Genomic DNA, 21,053 nt, shown 5'->3' with positions numbered 1-21,053 from the left:
GAAATGTTTCTTGGCATTTTTTTGACACTTTAATTAAGGTAGAATATAGGTAAAATATAGGAAAAAGTAAGCCTAAGACTTGGAATTAGAAATAACATACATATATACAATGTATAAGAATTAAACATAAGCATCATATATCATGTTAATGATGCATGATCGATTATGAAGATGCACATATTTAAAATATACTTATAACGCTATTGAGAGAAGTAATGTTTCGCAAAATAAATATCCATAATACCATCGATTAGACTAAATTATCATACGATTATATTAGAATTATAGTACAACATGTACACCGTCTTCATATCCATGCCATCGCAATCGTGAAAGTATCTAATCCAAGTTGTGACAAGAGCTCAATATCGCGGTACTTTAAACTCGGGCGCACCTTCAACTGCAGTCGTAGGTTTTCTCTTGTTCATGATGTTCTGAATCTTCTGCCATTCGCGGTCGAGCTCCGCCTTCTCATTCTTCTCCTTGTTGTATTTCCTGGTTCTCCTACCGTCGGCCATTTTCACGCCGTACTGGAACGCTGCCTTCGGCAAGGCTTCCTTGTTATTCATATACTCGCTGTACTCTTCAGGAGTGTCAAAGTCCCAGCGGCCAATCGGACCCTTCTTGTTACCCAGATCCATCTTCGTGTAATCCACCTCGTCATCTGAATCGTCAATAGCATCTTGCATCTCGTACAGACCTGGATAACACTCGGCATAGCCCTCCGGCTCGGCCGTCAGTTTGTTCAGCAATGCACCCTTCTTCAGCACATTGCTATCCGTTGCTGCAGCAGTCGCTGAGGCCGTCGCCCCTGCCGTCGCACTTTGCTGCAACACACTCGGCAGTTGCGGCGCATTCGCCTTGTCGTCAGTGTCGAGATTAGACTCGGGCTTGTCGAAGTAGGAGCTCTTCTTCTTTTCGCGCGGCTGCCCGTCCTTCTTGCTCGCCACCATTGGTACATAATCGCCTATATCTCCGTAGATGCTATCGTCGGCAGCCGGTGGCCGCGGATGAATCTCCATATCATTCAGTTCATCGCCGCGCGCGCCGCGCCCATCTTTCAGCTTCTTCCCTTTTTTGCTGTGCCGGCTACCTTGGCGTAAATATGACAGAATCTGTGCCAACTTATTGATTACTATGTCGTTGGTCGTAAGAGTTGGCGTATTGTCGATCGTCGGTACATCCGCCTTGCTCCTGATTAGCGTTGTGGGTATGTCCACGTCGGCATTCTCGTCATCCAACTCGATCACGTACGCCATACGACCCGGTGTGAACAATTCGTTCCTCTCGATCTGCTTGGACTTCATAATCATGACGGTTTTGTACACGTTTCGGCCCATCTTTGTCTTAAACTGCATCTCGTCATCCTTCTTCTCCGGCTCCTTCTTCGTCTTCTCTTTTGGCTTTACTAGCTTCTCCATCTCTTGCTCTTGCTCATATTCTTTAGCCTCGATCTCACTACGCACCTGTACAGTAATATTGTGCTATTAACTTACCAAGTACAAATATCAAGTACAAATTAAAATAAAAAAACTTGAAATTGTAATGCAAAATATCCATGTCTTATCTCCTAATTATAAAATTTCATTACAATAGCAATAGATATAGCAATAGACTTTAAGAGCGTCGTACCTTCTGCAGGAGAGCATAATCCAACCCCTTGACCAAGTGAGTATGCTCCATGTCGCCACCCAAGAATTTCGATTGTTGGATCATCTGTCTTCGACGTTCCGCGGCATCCATGCCTGATTTCAGGTCTGGCGCAACCGCTCTGTAGGCACTGGCGCTATTCATGGGATCCTCTGCTTGATAATCCTGATTAGTTCCATCCCTGCGCTCCCTCGCACGGTCCCTGTACTTTTCTGCCAATTCTGCCATTTTATCCTCCTCCTGCTTCTTCAACTTCGCGTAGAAGCTCTTCTTTTTCCTCCGCAACTCCGCTCGACTACCTCCATTGATCTGAGGAGTCTGTGCTGTCTTGGCGGTGGCATCTCTTGCTGTGCCTGGTACAGAAGCTGGAGTGGCTGATGGTACCGACGCTCTAGGAGTCATCAGAAGCTTCCGGAAGTCGTCGTTCGTCAGGCGAACCGACATACTCATATCCTCTTCTGTTTCTGGCATCTTGGCTGGCTGTCCTGTCTCTGTATTATAGGTTATGTTACGACCAACAAACACTTAGGATAACGATTCAAGAAAATTAGCTTATAAAATCAAGATATTTACCTTCCTAATCGCAAAAGATGCGCGAGATCAAATGTAGAAAGTCGCAGCAATGTTATATTATAAATTTCAAGCGTATACGTTACTCCAAAGTATATTCTATACACTGATTGCGCTGCATCTAGTACAGTTTCAATAAAAAGTACGATTTCTGATAAAGTGCGCGCGTGCGCATTTGCCTCAAGATACACGAATTGTGGAATAGAGAAATCATAATGTATAGTGATAAGTATAGTGTACTTTTTAGTTCCAAAGGATTCCGCTATGCCTAGAGTCTCTACTGTCGCCACTCATACCAGCTCCCATGGTGCGGTTTGTTCTGCGCTAGCGCAGAACGCGGTTACCGTTGTCGCCGCCGCGGTCGCCACCGCCGTCGTCGTGTCGGCGGAGGGTACGATGACTGTCAACGCAAAAATTGGCAGCCTCGTATCGCCATATTGTTTGCACGCACGTTGTCGGCGAGTCAGTGCTGATAGTACCGTGGTACGGCGAGTGTCGAGTGCACCGAGGAAGGAAGTGTAAGTGGAAGTCGACGAAAGGTAAATACCGGCCTTGCCGCAACGATGTTGCCTAGGGTCACACAGCCGACGACGGGGAATGGAGCAGGCGTTTAGGTGCGAGCGTACGCGGTCGGGAACGCGTGAACACCGCGGCCGAACGATACATCGAACGTTGGATCGCGGCTATCTTCACGCCATTTCGGATCTGCGTTCTGCCGTTATTGCCCTTCGGCCGATTTGGGATTCAGAGCGGATACGCTGCCAGTGACGTCATCGCCGGGATGGCCCGTGCACGCCCGACGAGCTAGTCCCGTTCTATTCGATCCGAAAAGTCGCGTTTGCGGACCATCGCATTATTGGTAGTTTCGTTCCGTACGAGATATGAGTGAAGTAAGCCAAGCGATTGGTGGGTGTCACGGTCACGGGTGAGTCCAGTTAACCGAGCCGGTCTGTCGCAAGTTTCCCTCCGTATTTTCGGTCGTGAGCTCCGTTCCCGTTCTTCGTCGTTGCTCCTGGTCGTCGTGAGTATTTCCATCGGTCGTTCCCTCTCCCTTTCACTCACGCTCTCTTTCTCTTGCTCATTGACTTTTGCCGCCATAAGCGAGTTACGTTCCTCGCGAGCTGGATCTATAGCGATACGATTCCTATATTTGCGACACACCGATACCATTTTATCATGAGAATCAAACGAAGGGAAGAAACGTCACGCTATCCGTCATCTCGTGCGAGTACTTTGCTTGTTAAATGGGAGTTAGGTTACCTAGCCAACGATAAAAGGAAATTCGATATGTATTTATAAAGAAACGGAGAAAAACTGTGAATTCAAGTTGCGTGTATACCTCGCGTGTAAGAAAAGTCGAAAAAATTGAGTGATTACGAGGAAATTGCTAACGTCCGTGACACGCTCCGCATCGGGAAACTTTAATAATTAGTTTGAAACGAGCATGCACTCGTCGCTTCGTACATGGTACAAGATTCAAACGATCATGACATTAGATACCGATTCTACTTTCACCGCAACATTCAGCGTGCGCGATGATCCGCATCGTTGATACATCGCGAAACTATGTACGTACAGTCATAGGCACAGAGGTTGCGACACTTTTTTTTAACTCAGTTTATGAACACGCAATCAAATTCAGGATGCGAATCACTGTGACGCGCGCCTACTCGATCATGAAGTTGTCAAATTTGCGTATACATGTGTAACACAGTTACATGTGCGCGTCACTATGACTGTACAGTAAAATGATCGCGCCAAAATGAATTGCTCGGGATTTGTCAATCCTCATTACGCAGCAAAATGCAAAACGCGCGTAATCAATACGGACGTATGCTAATCGTGCAGGAATCATAGATGTACGTCATACACAGTCATACATAGTCATGCCTTAATATTGCAAATCGGGATTACATCGATTCGACTATGATTGCCACATTTTCATAGCTCCAGATTTCACTTAATAATGAATTTGTTGAAATAAGAACGAATGAGAAAAACGTAGAAAGAAAGTAAAAAATAGTCGCGAGAGTGATGCCCTGAAGTTAATTGGACATACTTAAATCGCCACATCCCATGCACAATTTACGGTTTTTATAGATGTGGCTGCAGTAATGATTAATCGACACTGACTTCAAGACGCCAATGCCATCGATTTTCATCGCGTGCTTACGTGATTCGCAATGCTAGAAAAGGAGAAAAGCACTAATCTGCCGCATGAATAAATAACAGAAATAAATACACGAATGTTTACTATTGTTTTCAATGCTGATCTATACGGAAGACGGGCGATCGATTGTCCGCTTCCTCATAGCTGGTATTTGTCTACCGTGAAAACTTAATACATCTATCTGTATATATGTTGAATCGTGGACAATATGTTCCACGTGTATGATACAGATTCTGATGGCATTACTGCTTACATGCGCGCGTTTAAAATAATTTTTGGAGCATTTTGGAATGGGAATATGTATACTTTCCAATATTTGTACTACTTTTTGCGCGATTAAATACTGTAAATCGACGCGGCTCAACTTGATCCGAAGATAAATTGCTGTCGAATTAATGAATAACATGTCGAGCGTGCGCGCGCGCGCGGAAGAACGCGCATGTTCCAGCGCATTATGTCGTAATTCATGCGTTACGTCTTACGTAAGTTAATTGAATCATCCAGACTAATCTGCAGTCACGGAACTTGCTCGTGTGTGGACATTGTTCCCCGTTCGTTAGCTACGTTAATGGATTAAACCTCGAAAAGTGTAAATGTGCAAAAATTCACGCGAGAAGAAACTTGTATCGTTTAAATAACATGAATTGATGATTGGTAGCGTCAATCATCGAACTTGGGTCAGATATCGCAAAGACACGCGTTCACCGGCATTGACACGATATTATTGTATAATAATATTCGCCGAAGATCCGATTTTAACAGATTAATATGCATGCCGTGAAGTTTGTTGCATTATGCCGAATTCGATTGTTCGCGATATAGTTACGTAATAGCGTTATCGCCTGCATCGTTGGGAACACCGCGTTACAAGTACGACACTAAATTGTCAGCAAGTTCCATTCGCGCGAAAAGTACCTGCGACCGTCACACACAATCATCTCTCGATTTTACGTAAACAGAGTTTTTTTCTTTTGCTTTATCGAGCTGTTTGCTTTTGACTTTCTTGCACAGAGGTATTCGAACTTTTTTTTATGTTAAAAGGAAAAGAGAGAGACAGAGAATAAAGTATTTGATGAAATAACGTTTTATTTATCGATATACCGCACATCGATTAACATAATCATTTTTGCGTTTCAACTTGTAATTTATTGAAAAATCGAGTCGCAGCCACAAAGGCCACGAGACCTTTTCTGGAGGAACACGCGTCCGTTACAACGGAGTTTCGCGTGACGTCGAGAGTCAACAAGATATCCGGGGACCGCGAACTAATATTTGTATTATTTTATGGTTGCCACCCGAGAGAATTAACGTACCTGACGCTCTTAATGCATACCACGAACCATACGCGCGATCGCGTCACAAGTATTTTTATTTTTAACGAGCATTGCAAAATCATGCCACGAAATAGATAGGAGAGAAAATTACATGCGCGAGCGGACAAACGGGCGGACGGACGCGCGTGTTACGGGCTTTGTAACAAAATCTGAAACGACACGGTTTATATTGGATTCCGGCGTTATACTACGCGTCGAATCCCGGTGAAAAGTGGGACGGCTGCCAAATCGCGACGGGAAAAATCCACGGCGTTAAATCCGCGCCTCATCGACGCCGCGCCAGTCGCTGGATCAGCAATTCTTTCGCTTTTTCCTCCCCATGCCTCTTCCCACGTGTTACCACCATCACTCAACAGCATTTAACAGTATTTAATAGACGGCGATGTAACGATCAGTCTTACTGAACCGTTAGACGTGAATCCGTACATGTGAGAGTAGCGCAGTGAAATGCATTTCAGGCACGCGTCGACCTCGAGGTCGAAGAGGCTCGAAGAGATCGGCGATCCGCGACACGTAATGTCGTATCATCGCGGCGGACAAGCGGGCGCCGTAGCGGTGTCGTACAGCGCCAGTCAAATGGCACCGCACTCACCCAGCCGCAGATATTCCAGCGGCACCAGCAGCGGGAGCACCACCACTTCCGGAATCGGCAGCTCGACATCCAAGTTCAACGCCTACCGCTCCACCGGCGGCTCCTCGATCCTCGACCGATCCACCGGCTTCTACACATCGCCCACGAGCTCGAGCTTGCGTTCCAACTACATGTCCTCGGAGTACAGGAGATCCTATTGCACATCGGGAAGGTCCGTAGTTCGAGTTTAGGATCTAATTTCCGACAACAAAGCATTTGCGATAAAGCGGCGCGCTTAATCAGGATCAATCAAAAGACGCTGTTTTGTTTTGTTAAAAAGCGGTATTTCACTGTTGGACATTTGTCGCACGAGTATATAACGCGGGGAAAGTAGGCTCGCTTCGACAACAGGTCCCGTTGAATCGAGCATACTTTGCAATTATGCTAAACAATGCTTCTCGTTTGTTTCTTTTCGAACGCGGTGAAATCTAACGATTGAGAGTTTCACCTAGGAATGCTAGGAAGACACGAGAATGAGAAACGGGCAAAGTTTCGCAATGCGAGATCATAAAGCACTGCTGAAATATACTCGCGGCTATTATGTTCGTCCGTATCGAGAGGGCACGTAGCCATATTTATCGATTTTAAATAAGCACGCGCTCGCGCTACGGAACGTAATCGCAGACCTTGACCTTACGAGATTCTCCGGCGCGATTGCTCGTTAAAAAGTACTTTTATACCGACTTTTTCTGCATAGTGAGACATTCTTTCGTTACTTTTCAACTACTACTCGGTTATCCTGAACTCGATGTCGCTCGCGGACGCGGCGCGGTTTTCCCCCGAGAGAATATATTTAAATATCTGGTGCGAACGCGTCGGCGTTTCGAGGCTCGTTTGCGCCTCCGTGAAACGGTGTCGCATCCCTGATTTAGTAACCTCCAAACCCCGAAGCGGGGCAGTTCCGTCCGATCGCTGGCGGCGGAAACCGGCGGCTCCCGCCGTATATCTCGAGCGTGCGCGCGAGTCTCACCAGAGTCTCACCGTACGTGTCTATGCTCGCGCGCAATTGCATAACGCAATTGCAGTAGGAGAGCAGTCCTTGGCCACGAGCCCGGTCCGACAAAACGCGATGACCGCAATGTTCTCACATCGACCGAACTTTGCAGGTCAGTCTCGTCGTCGTCGTCGTACGGCGAAACGGTCGGCAGCAGCAGCGGCAGCAGTTCAGGATTAACGACAACGATCAACGGCACCAGCGTTGGTGCCGGCAAATACGCCTTGTCCACATCGAGTACCTCGGTCGGCTCGTCCACGTCTTCGAGGGAACGCAGCAGTCTCGACGCGCCGTCCACGGCTGCCGATATCATCAGCAGGTACTCACCAGCCGGCTACGTGCCGAACATTCAACGTCATCAACAAGCGAGCGGCAGCAGCGCACATCACTGGAGGCATCGCTCGGCATCGTCGTCCCTGAGCGAGCTGGTTGGCGGTGACGAACGCGAGCTCGAGCGCAGCAGGGATTTTCGTCCGGAATCTTCACTCTCTTCGTCGTCTTCTTCCTCGTCCGCCGTTGCTAGTGCGGGTCTGTGGCCAAGGTCCAACAAGAGGAGACCATTCACGAGCAGCACGGTGCTCACCAGTACCGGACATGCACGCGCGGACAGCGCCGCGACCTTCGCCGAGGTAACAACCGCCGTCGACGATCACGTTACCTGTAAACTGAAAAACGACGGAAAAACTGAGAACGACGACGACGAAGACGACAGCAACGATACTAAAGACATTAACGGTTACGACGATCGGCACAACAACAACGGCAACGTCGGCAGCGGGCGCGACGAGCACGGCGACGACGTCGCGCGCAGATACGGCGTTAATAACAACGACGACGAGCGCGACGACGACGACGACGTCGACGTCGACAAAAACGAGTACGACGACGACGAGGACGACAACAACGACGACGACGACAATCTCAACAACCGTCACCGCCATCGCCTCCACCACCTCCACCAACAACGTAGCCATCGACCGGAAGAGATCTCGCCCATTAAGCGTAACCTTTTCTCATCCGCCGCCGCTGCTGCTGGTGGTGGTGGTTTGATCGGCGTTAGTAGCATCAGTCTGTTAACTAACCACGCGACTAATCCACGTAACACCGAGCTGCTGATCAATAACAACGCTCAGGACAAGCTTACGGGAAGGAAGGACGAGGAGAACGAAATCGCCACGAGCAACGAGGTAACGCGCGACGCAGACGGCAGTGTCCCGTCGATCGACGCGATCGCGTTTCTGCAAGGTGGTCGCGCCAGCGAGCGAGATATTCCTGAGAACGGCGAGGAAGAGAGAAGCGCGTCGTACAATAGCTTGGACGAGGGCGACTTTGGCGGAGTGTCGCCATTAACCCAGAACGGCGTAGCCGGTAGATCATCCGTTACGCATGGTGACGACCCGTCTGTCCCATCGACGTCGAGGAGAACGGATCAACCTAGTATTTTCTCGAGTGCTGCGAGCGGTAGCGCGAACAGCAATCCCTCATCATCGCCGACGAATCCATCCACGACGCATCAGAGTTTTTATCGTGGTGTCAACGAGCAATACGTGAGTGTGCTTCTAAGAGAAATAATACACCTCGGCGCGGTGCAGCATAGACTGTATTCCATTTTCGGTGTTTAAGTTTTCAAGTTTTAATTACGCGTACATGCGTTCATGTGACTTCCTTCTTCTTAATTATTCTCGTGATCGAATGGTCGATGCTGTGCCGCGATCGGTGTTACTGAAAGGTCGAATCGATAAGCAGGCAACCACGAACATTACGACGCTAATGCCAAAGGCGTGAGTATGACGCTTTTTGATGAATCACAGTATGATTTTACGATCGAGTGCGAGGAGGTAATTATTATTGAACGTAAATGGATTTTGTGGCTCTTGTATACTCTTTCGTATCGAGTGAACCATAACAATCGCGAGCTTCTATCTTTGTGCTGTCGCGTTAATAATGTTCACATATTGGATGCATATTGAAAATTATTCTTTGATATAAAATGCGTATATAGTGAAAAAAAGATAATCCTTTAGAGAAAAATTTTGTGGCACGAATTTTTCCTCTGCTACATTTTTGCTGATGCACAGATTTAATACTTGAAGATGCGTTACGAGAGAACAGAACTTTATTGTACGCGATATTCATTAGTTTCCTGTCGACTCCTGTTGCAAAATCTCTTCGCTCTCTCGCTGTCTCCAACTAGAGTCTCTTCGGAGTTAGTCGCGAGCGCTGCTGCGTTTTATTAATAGCACAGAGCTCTTCCTCACTCTCCTCGAACTCTCCGGGATATAGAAGCACGTTGTCAGTGGGTTCGCAACTGTATTTCGTGATAATCCACGGCAGACTCGGAATTCATGTATTTTTTTCACGTGAAGATCTTTCAATGTCGTTCAAACTGCATTGATTCGCTGATTGCGCATAAAGATGATCAAATAAAAACGAGAAAACTTCACAGTGCATATTCAATGTGTTAACATAAATTATACATAATTCTACATAAATTCTCCTTATCAATGGAATTTTTCTAAGTCATCTGAGTTTATCGTTGCATTCTGGAAAAGAATCAAATTCCAATTTCACGTCGTATAAAAGCAATTACAAAGTCACATCTGCAAGAGTTTGTCATTTCTCGTTCTACGAGAATGATCCTTTCAGGATCCTGCGAGACCTCATCAAAGTAATTTTCGTAATCAGCGTGCATGCATTAGCAGGCGTAATGTAAATGAGTGACTCTGTCTTTTCTTCGTCGGAAGGTCGCGATACATTGTGCACGACATTCTACTCGTGGATTTCTTTGAGAGACGCTACTAGCTGTGGCAATCGCGTGTACAATCGTAATAAGCTGGCTCACATCCAAGTGATAGAATGGGTTTTGTGGTGTTTGTGGACGGTGATAACCCTCGTGTTTGCTTACGCCTTCTTCCTCGGCATCGTGACACCTTTGACATCTGCTAAACGCAGCTCTTCGAAATTCAATTCGATACGCGTCAGTAATTCGGTGACAATTCCGTCCACCGTCCTGCGTACCATTCGATCTTCTCATTCGATTGTCTCACATTCACAGGTGAGTGCAAAGGATTGCGAGCACATTTCTGTACAAAAATTGCTGACTATCGATCATGCGACCGGTATTTATCGGCGATTATCGATAAAGTGTCGTGATGTCGTCTGAACTCGATTTTTTCTTGATTATCACTTGGAATCTTTTAATGATACCAAGTTTTATTAAATTTAAGAATTGCAGTTACTTGGTAAATTATAGAAGGAACAACAAAGTTGCAGTAATTAGAAAATTAATAAATATGAAAGTGTCCGCATCTATATGTGCCTAACAAGATGTTACTAAACTAATGCGTTATCGTTTGTGCGGTGTAAATTTGTTTGCTATCCTGCGAAACGCTTAAGCCTGCCTTTTCGAGCGATTACAATACTTTCGCCGATTAGAACAAATGTCAGACATTTTAATCTTAAAAAGACCATTCAAGACGACAAACGTAACAATGTACAGATTACATACTTTCGTTTAATCAGTAACTGATATAACAATTTAGCAAACAACAATTTATGCTTTCAGGAAGGAAGTCCGACTAACAGAGCGGCACGTAATCGTTTGCTAACTTATCGCGACGAGCAATGTGGTCTAAACGGATTACGGAATATTGGAAATACAGTGAGTATATTTCTAAATCTTTTCTCTTAATAAATTTTAATTAACTGCCCTCTCTGTAACGTATACCAATATCTATCATACATCTATAATGTACGTAATCGTTTCAGTGTTTCATGAACAGTGTGATCCAGTGCCTGAGCAATACGAGACCATTGCTGGAGTATTTATTGAACGAACAATACCTAAGCGACATAAATATCACTACGTCCAGCATGAAAGGCGCCCTGATCAAAGCGTTCAGCCAAGTGATCCACGAATTGTGGGAGGTGGGCGGTGATCACGTGGTGAACACGACCGCGCTCAAGTCTCACATACAGAGATTCGCGCCGCGTTTTATGGGCTACAGCCAGCAGGATGCTCAAGAGTTTCTTAGATACCTGTTGGAAGGTTTACACGAGGACGTTAACAGAGTCACCACGAAACTACCACCCATACATGGAGACATACCCGATAGTTACACGTGAGTTTTTACGCGAGCTGATTATGTAAGGAGAGCTTCATTTATAAATCAATTAATCGACTATTTCTCTTAGGGATATGCAAAAAGCGGTGGAAAGTTGGAAGCGTTATCTTCGCAGCGAAGACAGCATGATAGTCGACGTTTTCGTCGGACAGCTACGTTCATCCTTACATTGCACTTCATGCGACCACGTGTCGGTCACACTCGACCCGTTCTGGGACCTGAGTTTGCCGATTCCAGCTAGAAGCGGCACAGTTAAGCTGAGTCAGTGTTTGGAGCATTTCACTCGAGAGGAGGTGTTGGACGGCGACGAAAAACCAACATGTTCCAAGTGTCAGATGAGAAGAAAGTGTACCAAGAGCTTCAGCATACAGAAGTTTCCGAAAATTTTAGTTATTCGTATCCTTTTTGAATTGACTCGACATACAATTGATCATCGATCCAAGGTATGATGTTACGGAGCAAAATGGTATCTTCCTTAATTCTGCTGTAATTCTCACCAGATTTGAAACGTTTCTCTCCGATGGAACGCTTCCGCGGTAAGCTGAACGTGATGGTGGACTTTCCATTGACGGGTTTGGATCTCAGTGCCTTTGCTGCCCCGAGAGTACCGGGCTGCACATACAATCTGTACGGGGTCGCGAATCATTCGGGTACGACGTATTCGGGTCACTACACCGCGTACTGCAAGCACCCGTATTCAGGAGAATGGCACGAGTATAACGACAGCCGTGTGTCCGTTGTGTCGGCACGATCGGTTGTTTCCAGTGAAGCCTATGTACTGTTTTACGAGCAGCAGCCTCACAGTTCTCACTTGTAACCTTACGCCATGCCTAGAGAGTAAACAACCATCTTGCCTCTCGATACCTCAGCGCAGCCTAGCAAAACTCTGTCTTTTCGTGGTATTAAAAAGCGACTAAACACTGAAGGAGAAACGGAAGAAGGGGATCGTTTCTCGGTCCATTCGATCCGGGGTAACCGAGCGTATTGTGACCTTGGCGATAATCGCGTATCTTCCTGCAATGTTTCCCTGATACGCCGCGTATGTATCGTCTTTTTCGGACGGATCACGCGCGCTCGTAATGCGAAACAATCGACGATTCAATGTGATCGATACTCGTGCTTTAACGTGGAAAATTATTTCCGCACATGAAGTTTCATCTATGTGATAAATTACTCATTTCCTTTTACGTAATATTTCGTGAGATTATTATTGCGGCCACGTTTGAAGTAGAAAACCATGCGTATTTATTTATTAATTTAATTGCATGAATAGACCATTTCAATCTTGAGGAGAATAAAGGAGGTACAATGACGAAATCGCCAAAGATCACACGTTTCAGATGTCTAGTTACTTTTGGATAGATAAAAATAGTAATACATCTTTCACTCTTCATTGAACACGTGGCGACGTACAGCTATTTACTTTTGTAAAATATTTGGTTTAATATAATCACAATCGAGAGTTATTTATTATAATTTATGGAAAAAGAAAATAATATATTCGATATATTGACAAATATATAAATAAATAAATATATATATATATATATTATTATACATATTACAAACCAATAAAGATAGTAAATTACAAAAAGAGAATGAGAAAATATTGTACGCCAGTTGTGTGTCAAAGAAAAGTTAATATTTAAAGCGAAGCACATGGTGATGTATGCAACTAACGCTCCATTCGATCAAACCAATTCCTCTCTCGTGATTGGCTGTGTCAGTTGCCGTGCAAATTGACCACAAGGCGCAGCGCGCTCGCCGTGGATCAATTCGCAAATCACGTTTCTCCGTTCTTGGGTAGATGGCGACGTCATCCACTCGCATTTCAGCCGGCGAATCGCCGTCCATTCACCCTATTCGCACATTTCAGATTCCGGATTATACACGCAGGAGTCTACGCGTACACGCGAAGCGCTGACGTTTCACGATGGAATATTTTAACCATCTGACTCGTTCATTGCGCTATCTCTTTTTTTTCTATCTCTCTCGCCGATTACAATATACTTCTTCTTTCTCATTCCCCAACACGTCCAAAAGTTAGAGGCATAAAACAACACGAACGAATCGCGAACCGGCCTACTAACGAATTCGCGATGAGCATGCAACTGTGTGCACACACACACACACACATACAGATGCACGTCATCGACGGCAACGGCAACGGGAGCGGGCGGGCGGGCGGCCGGCCGGCGAAACCGAGTCGGTCGGAGTCGGCCAGAGTCGACGTTCCGCTGTCGCCGCTGTCGCCGCCGCCGCCGCCGCCGCTGTCGTGCGTCTCGTCGCGTCGCGAACGCAATATTCGCGTAGACCTTGCGTAGCGCGAGGTCGTCTCGTCGGTCGCTACTAGAGGGGCGATCACCCGCGAAAAGTTTCACGTGTGTGTCCCGTCGTCGACCGCCCGCTCCCGGTTTTCTGCGCGACTCACGCGCGCTATGCCGGAAGTCCGCGAGTGACACGCGTGCCGTTGCTGAATTTTTGCGAAAAATTCGATGAACGAGAGGATTGTCTCTGTGCCGCGACTAACATTCCCGGATCGTTCTCGCTCGCTTCCTCCTCCTACTCCGCCGCCACCTCTTCGTCCTCTCCTCCATCCTCCGTTCCTTCCATCCGACGTCTCTGTTTAATTCGTTCCGCGCTCCGAGATCTCCGTCGCTCCATGCTCTCTGTTGCCGAGCGCTCGTAACGAACCGGAAATCGGGTGCGTACGGTCTGCCACAGTCTGTCATCCTCGCTGATGGACTGGCTGCGTGTGTAATCGTCATCGTCAGTCGAACGCGAAAATCGGTAGTGGTTCGGTCATTTCGCGATACGTTACTGGCCCCCGCGGTCTCTGCTCGAAGGAACGAGAGAAAGCCTCGGGTGTGCGTGAGGGCAGTGATCTCTTGGAGAGCGGCGACCTGACGGTACGAGAACGAGCGTACGACGGTGCTCGATAGGTACAGGATATATGCATCGATGTCGTTTCCCCCCTGTCATCCGCACCTTTGGATTCGGCCGAATGCCGGAATTCCCCTCTGTGTGGATGTAATCCTGATCGTCAATCCCGAGACGGAATCGACGATGGAATCGTGAGTGTAAAGCAAGGTAAAGAGACTCGGTGCGAGCTCGTGGTCTAGCGCCCTACCGCCGCGGCCGCGGAGAGACCCGACTGCCACCACATTCGCGCACGGTACACGCGACAACCATCAACATAGTACACATGGCGATTGTATTGCAAAAATATGCTCCAACTGATCCGAGTATGAGCGATCGATTGAAGCATAGAGCCGTTGTATGATGTTGTCAAGTCTTCGACCTGCAATCACAAATTTTTTTAACCTTTTCTAAGCGGAGGAATGAATTTTTGAATAAATGCATGCATTACTACGGTATGCAGCGTGGTAGGAAAATTGCGAATAATCGGGTTTTTATTTTTCTTGGATTCTGTCAAGTCGAAAGATCACACATTTTGAGATTCGCTCGCTCAATTCTCTCCATTCTTTTAATTCTCTCAATTTAGTAATTGTCGCTTTCCTTTTCATGATTTGTAACGTATTTGCGTATTACATTAACTGAAAATCTAAACTCCTAACTGAGAATCTATGAAATAAAATTCTTGTCCAGGTGATGGATAAAAATCTAACAGACGAGTAAGACGTACGTCTACATCTCGGTATTCTCAGTTACAGGAAAATATGTTTTAAGAGTCCTTGGTTTAAGACCTTGGTAGATTTTAAGATTTTCGATCAGGACAGAAAATATCATGTCAGAATATCAAGCTCTCTACACTATTCAAGGTAAAAATAAGCACGAGCACCAGTTCTGAGTTAGGTTAATAACAACATCCACTGCAGAAGGTCACAGCCATACCGGCCAATTCCGTCATCGTTGCGCGCGCCTCCGTTACGACTTTATGACCTCGGCTTTGAACTTTTATCCATCTTCAATGACGATTACCGTTAATTAATAATTTTCCAACGAATTCAACTGCATCATCTCGATACTTTTCCATCTCGCGATCACGTACATCACAGGGTGAGTCTTTTACCGTCACGCCAAAAAGAATTTTTCACTGTTGTTTGACATTATAGATGTTATCTATGCGAATAAGTTCCGGGTAACCTATGCAATTGCATATCAATGATAGGGTCAATTTATTGCCTCGAAAAAATTAAAGTTTTACTCGAAGCTGCACCAGCTGCATTCCAATCTCAGTCGCAGAAGAATCTTTAATTTAATTTCTCTTCTCTGTCGTCACTGTTAATTCTATTTCCCAAGTTTCCATTAAGGCATTAAATCACCGCGATGCCACCATTTTGTTGGGTTCTTAAAGCTTTTCGTTTGGGCGGAGTCTGACTGCAACAGCGAGGAACTTTTCCAGCGCTCAATGGGTCATCTTGACCGAATAGGGACTTTTTCTTCCGAATCAATCATCCTGTTTGTGTACCAAATATTGTATGCGTTCATAAGATTACCACGTTGCTTTGTTTGTTTAACGTATCACGCACGGTGCAGATGCACTCGTGCCAAGCAGCCCGGAGACATATTTGGAACCAGTCGGTTAGGAACACGACCCTTTCCCTTTGGAAGTTTTTCATCGGCTGCATGCCGCTCCTCCATTGGTTGGGATCCAAATGAGAATTTTTCCGACACGGCCGTTTGGCCCTGCCCCCTTCTTCAAACGTTTCCTTTCCAAATGGCGGCACGATGCACCGCACCGCGACGCCTCCAACGGTGCATCGAATATTCTTATTGCCTCTTGAATTGCTATATATACGCCTAGTTTTATATATACACGCTACCGTAGAATACAACTGTATCGCAAATACATTAATGCATCGACTTTGCACAAATTTCGAGAAACGAAAATATTTTATCTAATGAAAGAGTAAGGTCATAAACTAATGATTCCATTAAAATTGTCAACTAAACGCATGTTAAATAAATTGCTTTCTGTCACGTAGAATGCGCAGGAATTTTTTAATTATTTCAATTATCTTAGAGCATTTTGTGAAAGCCGATACGAGAGCCATTGTCCGTCTATGGACTGTCTAGCCGACACGAGGCAGACGGACGTGAGCACTCTATCTCCGTAGAGGTCCTCTACGAGTGGAGGACGCGCATATGCGTGCACATGCGTGAATACGCGCAACGTGCGCGATGCGCGTGTGCACACCTGCGCGCACGTCCCGTACATGTATGTGACGCTCGATCGCGCAGGTGTGCGCAATTCTTTTCTCTGTACATTGCGTATGAATCGTCCGAGTCCGCGAAACGATCGGGCGCACTCCAATTCCCGACATTTCCGCGTCATTTTGTTTCACCGCGAAAAATTTTCCAAGAATTTTTTAGAAACTGCTTTTGCGGTTATTGGAGCCTGAAGAGCATTGCTTTTAGTACAGTACATAATGCAGAGTTTCTCTTTCTCTTTCTCCCTAAACTTTAAAACTAAAATAACAAGAATTTGCCATGATGCTTTAGCCCAAATAGAAATTAAAATAACTGAAGATATGAAAGAAGAGAATCAAGAAGGGATTACATTGCGTAGTGTGGGAGTATATGCGCGCGGGTTCCGTTCGATCGCGGCAGAAAGGACGCGTTCCATATGTGTTTGTGCGACGTATGTGTGTGTACGTGACGCGTGATGCGCGCGCTACATGCAATCGGGGGTAAGATTACCGGAGGCTGGCTTCTTATTGTCTGCGCCTCGTCTACGCAACGTGGTGTATCCCACGTCAAACGCGTGCACTCAGTGCGTTATAAAATATACGTTTCACGCATGTCGCGATAAACGATTATTATCAATTGCATTATTAAATTTGACAAACAGTTTGTTATTTATATTTTTAACGACAGGTCACTATAAATTTCGATATCGAATGTAAGAAAATTTGGATAATTTATCGTGCATCTTCTCTCTTTCTCGTAATCATCAACTTGCACGCACGCACATGTGTATACTTTCACGATTATATGCGTGTCCGAGCCCGAGGAACAGAGGAAAAAAGGGAGAGAACAGGAGGAACAAGAGAGAGAAGGAACGAGAGTCCCTTGCGTCTGCGGGGCTTCGGTGTCAACAGGTTTTATTTTTGCCCCGCGAAAAGGCCAAGGTCCTCTCTTGCCCCTACCGTGCGTACTCGGGCCCTCCCTGCCCTGTTCCCAGCCTCCCGGTCTCGCAGTCTCCCAGTCTCCCAGTCTCCCAGTCTCCCAGTCTCGCAGCTTTCCAGCCTCGCAACCTCCCGCCGCTCCGCTCCGGCAAGTAGTCCCCTCCGGCTACGTTTGCGGCGCCTCCACGACGACGACGAAGACGAGAACGAGGACGAGGAGAGCGACGACGGCAAGGATGATGACGATTTGGATGGCGACGATCGTTCCACGAGTAAGATACTCCCGCGGGATGTTACGAAGAAGCTTCTGGATTAATGTCTCGTGTCTCGAGAGAGCACACTCTGATCGGACGGAAGATTCCGCGGGCCCCGAGGAATATCGCGTGACGAGCGACTGTCACAGTGAAGATACATTCCTCATGACAAATGAGATGAACAACCGTCTTGGCAATGAACGATGTAAAATGCTGATTACATAGTTATGAAAAACGAGCATTATAGAATTTGTTTTCTCGACCCATCCAGTAATAGAAAGAATACCTGGAAAGAGTATACAGTTTAAATTCCTCGCAAAGACGCTCGTGAAGGTTTCCCAATAAATAGAGTATGCCCTGCATACTGCCAGGTAATGCACATCAGAATGTACGTAAGTTACCAAGCTTTGCACGGCGATAAATTTCCAAGTAAAAAAAAGAAAGAAAAAGGAAGAAGAGTAGCCGGTGCTGGTGGATGCAGCCGCAGGCTCCCGTAGCTACAACGACGTCGACAGCGCAACGACGACGTGCAGGAGGCGTATGGCGGGGGTGGCACCGGTTGCGGAGGAAGCGACCGGTAGAGCGAGCGAGACAGGAGAGGGAGGGTAGAATGGCGGTAGGGAAGAAAGGGGAAACGAGTGCAGCGGCCTGGCCGTCTATATTCCGCGTGACTACAGGCGGTCCGGCTAGAGGCTAGAGTCCGCGTATAATGTATTCTCGAATATCGTGCACTCTCTCGTGATCGATATAAGCTCCGAGGCGAGCCGGAGATGCACGAAGACCCTTCTCCTCTTTCTCCTCCTCCTCCTCTTTCTCCTCCTCCTCCTTCACCTTCTCTTCCTCCACGGAGTAACCGCCCGCTCTCCTCCCTGTCGATGTTTTTTCGCGCGGAGTGCAACGCACGTCGGATCGCATCGCACGAGAACTGCATTGGGCCGATGTTTCTCTCTCCCTCTCTCTCTCTCTCTCTCGATTATCCGTGACAATGGAGGCCGAGAGGGGAAATGCCGCTGCTTGACTGAAACGAAGGGAGCTGCAAGAATGAATGTATAATCTGTTGAGAATCATCTAAACTCCAACATTAGGGATAGCGGAGCTGCTTTTGTTCGATCCGAACGATCGACGTAGCAGGCGTAACGATCCCTCCACATGAGCATCCAATGTAATCAATTGATTTAATGGTTCTCATACAAAAGTGATATTTGTGAAAAATTGACGCACCTTCCGAAGCTACCGCTTTGCTGTATAAGTATGCACGAACATGTTTTTAATTTTTACGTATTAAATCTTCCACGTATTGTTGCAGCAAATTTCTACTCACTGTGACAAAAATTAGAAAATTATGTTTAATTAATGAAATTAAAAAAATTATATTTATATTACGTACGTAGCAGAAAATATAGAAATGGTCGTAATATTTTTGATAAACATTTTAGCGAGACAGGAAAAAGTTAGATCTTGCTTCCACATCATACTTTCGCACGACGTTTCGACAGGCGCAGAAGGATTATTTACTTAAACTTCGCCAAAGAAGTCAACCGCTGACACGCGCTATCTCCCCTTTGCGAATAAGCGCAACACGAACCAGCAGTTGCATCAAATATTTACAATCCAGTTATTTCTGTCGGAACGTGCTACGTCCGATTAATTCGATATCGGAACGAGCATGATTATAAATAAACCAGAACAATATTCACTTTCTTCTTACTCGGGCACGCAGATCCAATATTCATATTTTTTTTAATTATTCGATATTGTATCTTGATCACTTTCTTTGAAAACTTTGAAAAGAGTTTCGAAATCGGATAGGATATCGTGATACATCGAGAATAGTACAGTCTCACAATTTTTGGTATAGATTATTGTAAAATTATGTAATTTGTGAGCCGATTATGCAGTTCGTTGGCAACTTTTACACGCGATCTCGACACATTCTCTTCCCCCTTTTCAAGATCAGAGAATGAGACGAGGGAGAAAGAGGAAGTGCGCGAGAAAGGCGCGCAGAGAAGAGAAAATTGGTGGGGAGGGAGGCCGGTGCACGTTCCAGAAAACTGGCCGCCATGTCAGCCCTGTCTCTTCCCTTCCTCCCCACCGTCGTCGCCACCGCCTGTATGCACCGAGCAACCACGAGATATCGTCCGTTGCACTTTTTAAGCTCGCGTGTGAGCACGACAGGGCGTGTAGAAGGAGAAAAGGACAAAAGGGAATCGAAGAGAGACAATAAAAAAAGAAAGAGAGAGAGAGAGAGAGAGAAAGAAAGGAAGACTGGTCCGTTTTGTCCTGGGCGCAAGGGAAAATAAAATCGTTAAGTGACATTCTGTTATAATGTCGCGGATGAGCGCTGTACGAGGAGCAACCCTCGCACTACCGTTTTGGCGCCCAGGCATTATCGCTCGTTTGCGAATTAGCTTTCATTGCCATAGTATTACGCGTCAACGTACATGCATCGGGGATCTGAATCATAAACGTAAATTTATGGTCAATTTCGTGCAAGCACTAAGAATTTCGCTGATTTTCATGGAAACGCATACTCGTAATCGTCAATTGCTCATCCGTTGTGTCATTTCTTCTTCGTCGGAAAAGAAATTTGGGAAAGTAATGGTATTGATGACTAGATATCTACATCTCGAGGAAAATAACGAATCCTGGGAACGTGTTTCCCGCAATCATACGGCGCGATTAATCGTGCTTTCAAGATCGGTCAGTTCGTTGACGAGAACCGTTTCAGTTATAACGATAGGATTTTCGATCACTGCACCGGCTGATTTTCGAATGCGACCTTAGGCGGGATAACGGGCTCTCTCCCACTCGTTGCAACGAACCGGCAACGCCATTGGCAAACGGCAACGCTGGCTGTTCGATCGTAGGAGGGGTAAACGGAGAAGGTACAGCGCGCGGAGTGGGGCAAACGTTCGGTCTGCCTGTCCCTCGTTCCCTACGCCGTTGGTACTGAATTTCGCACCGTCGAAAAAGGGCTATGAGGAAGAGAGGAAGGGTCGGAGGAAGCGAGCTAGCGAGGGATCAGGCGGGAAGAAAGACGGAAGGCAGGCCATGTGCGCGAAACTACTTTGAATGCGTTCTCTTCGGGCTCGCCTTCGATTTTTCTTCGCGCCGAATTCGTTGCACGAGTGTAGGATTGCTCTTTCTCTCCCACTTCTCTCGACTCCACGGAAAAGCAAATTCTCTTCCGTGTCACTGAACCCGCCAGTCGTCTGACCTCGTCGTTCGGTTTTT

General features: G+C 46.3%; 2 protein-coding genes across 4 annotated transcripts; one reads left to right on the top strand and one right to left on the bottom strand.

Annotated features, from left to right (window-relative positions):
- Window positions 1-5: 5 nt before the first annotated feature.
- LOC105275281 (protein Red) lies at window positions 6-2,372 on the bottom strand. Its single transcript, XM_011332012.3, has 3 exons — window positions 2,224-2,372; window positions 1,633-2,141; window positions 6-1,466 (listed from the first exon to the last, which is right to left on the bottom strand). The coding sequence occupies exons 2-3, from the start codon at window positions 2,119-2,121 to the stop codon at window positions 363-365; spliced, it is 1,593 nt and encodes a 530-aa protein (XP_011330314.1). The 5' UTR covers window positions 2,122-2,141; window positions 2,224-2,372; the 3' UTR covers window positions 6-362.
- Window positions 2,373-2,393: 21 nt separating this feature from the next.
- LOC105275282 (ubiquitin carboxyl-terminal hydrolase 15) lies at window positions 2,394-12,966 on the top strand. Of its 3 annotated transcripts, none has more exons than XM_011332013.2 (7): window positions 2,394-2,738; window positions 6,183-6,527; window positions 7,462-8,896; window positions 10,915-11,010; window positions 11,118-11,470; window positions 11,544-11,869; window positions 11,974-12,961. In XM_011332013.2, exons 1-7 carry the CDS (start codon window positions 2,485-2,487, stop codon window positions 12,288-12,290), a joined length of 3,126 nt encoding a protein of 1,041 aa, XP_011330315.1. In that variant the 5' UTR covers window positions 2,394-2,484; the 3' UTR covers window positions 12,291-12,961. The 3 variants fall into 3 exon arrangements, with proteins under 3 accessions (XP_011330315.1, XP_011330316.1, XP_011330317.1); XM_011332014.2 differs by having other exon boundaries at window positions 2,610-2,759; window positions 11,974-12,966; XM_011332015.2 differs by having other exon boundaries at window positions 2,613-3,241; window positions 11,974-12,966.
- The last annotated feature ends 8,087 nt before the right edge of the window (window positions 12,967-21,053 follow it).

Source organism: Ooceraea biroi, chromosome 11, assembly GCF_003672135.1.
Source record: "Ooceraea biroi isolate clonal line C1 chromosome 11, Obir_v5.4, whole genome shotgun sequence".
Classification (NCBI taxonomy): Eukaryota; Metazoa; Arthropoda; class Insecta; order Hymenoptera; family Formicidae; genus Ooceraea; species Ooceraea biroi.
The sequence above is the reverse complement of the archived record's forward strand: the minus strand, read 5'-3'. Positions and strand labels throughout refer to the sequence as shown.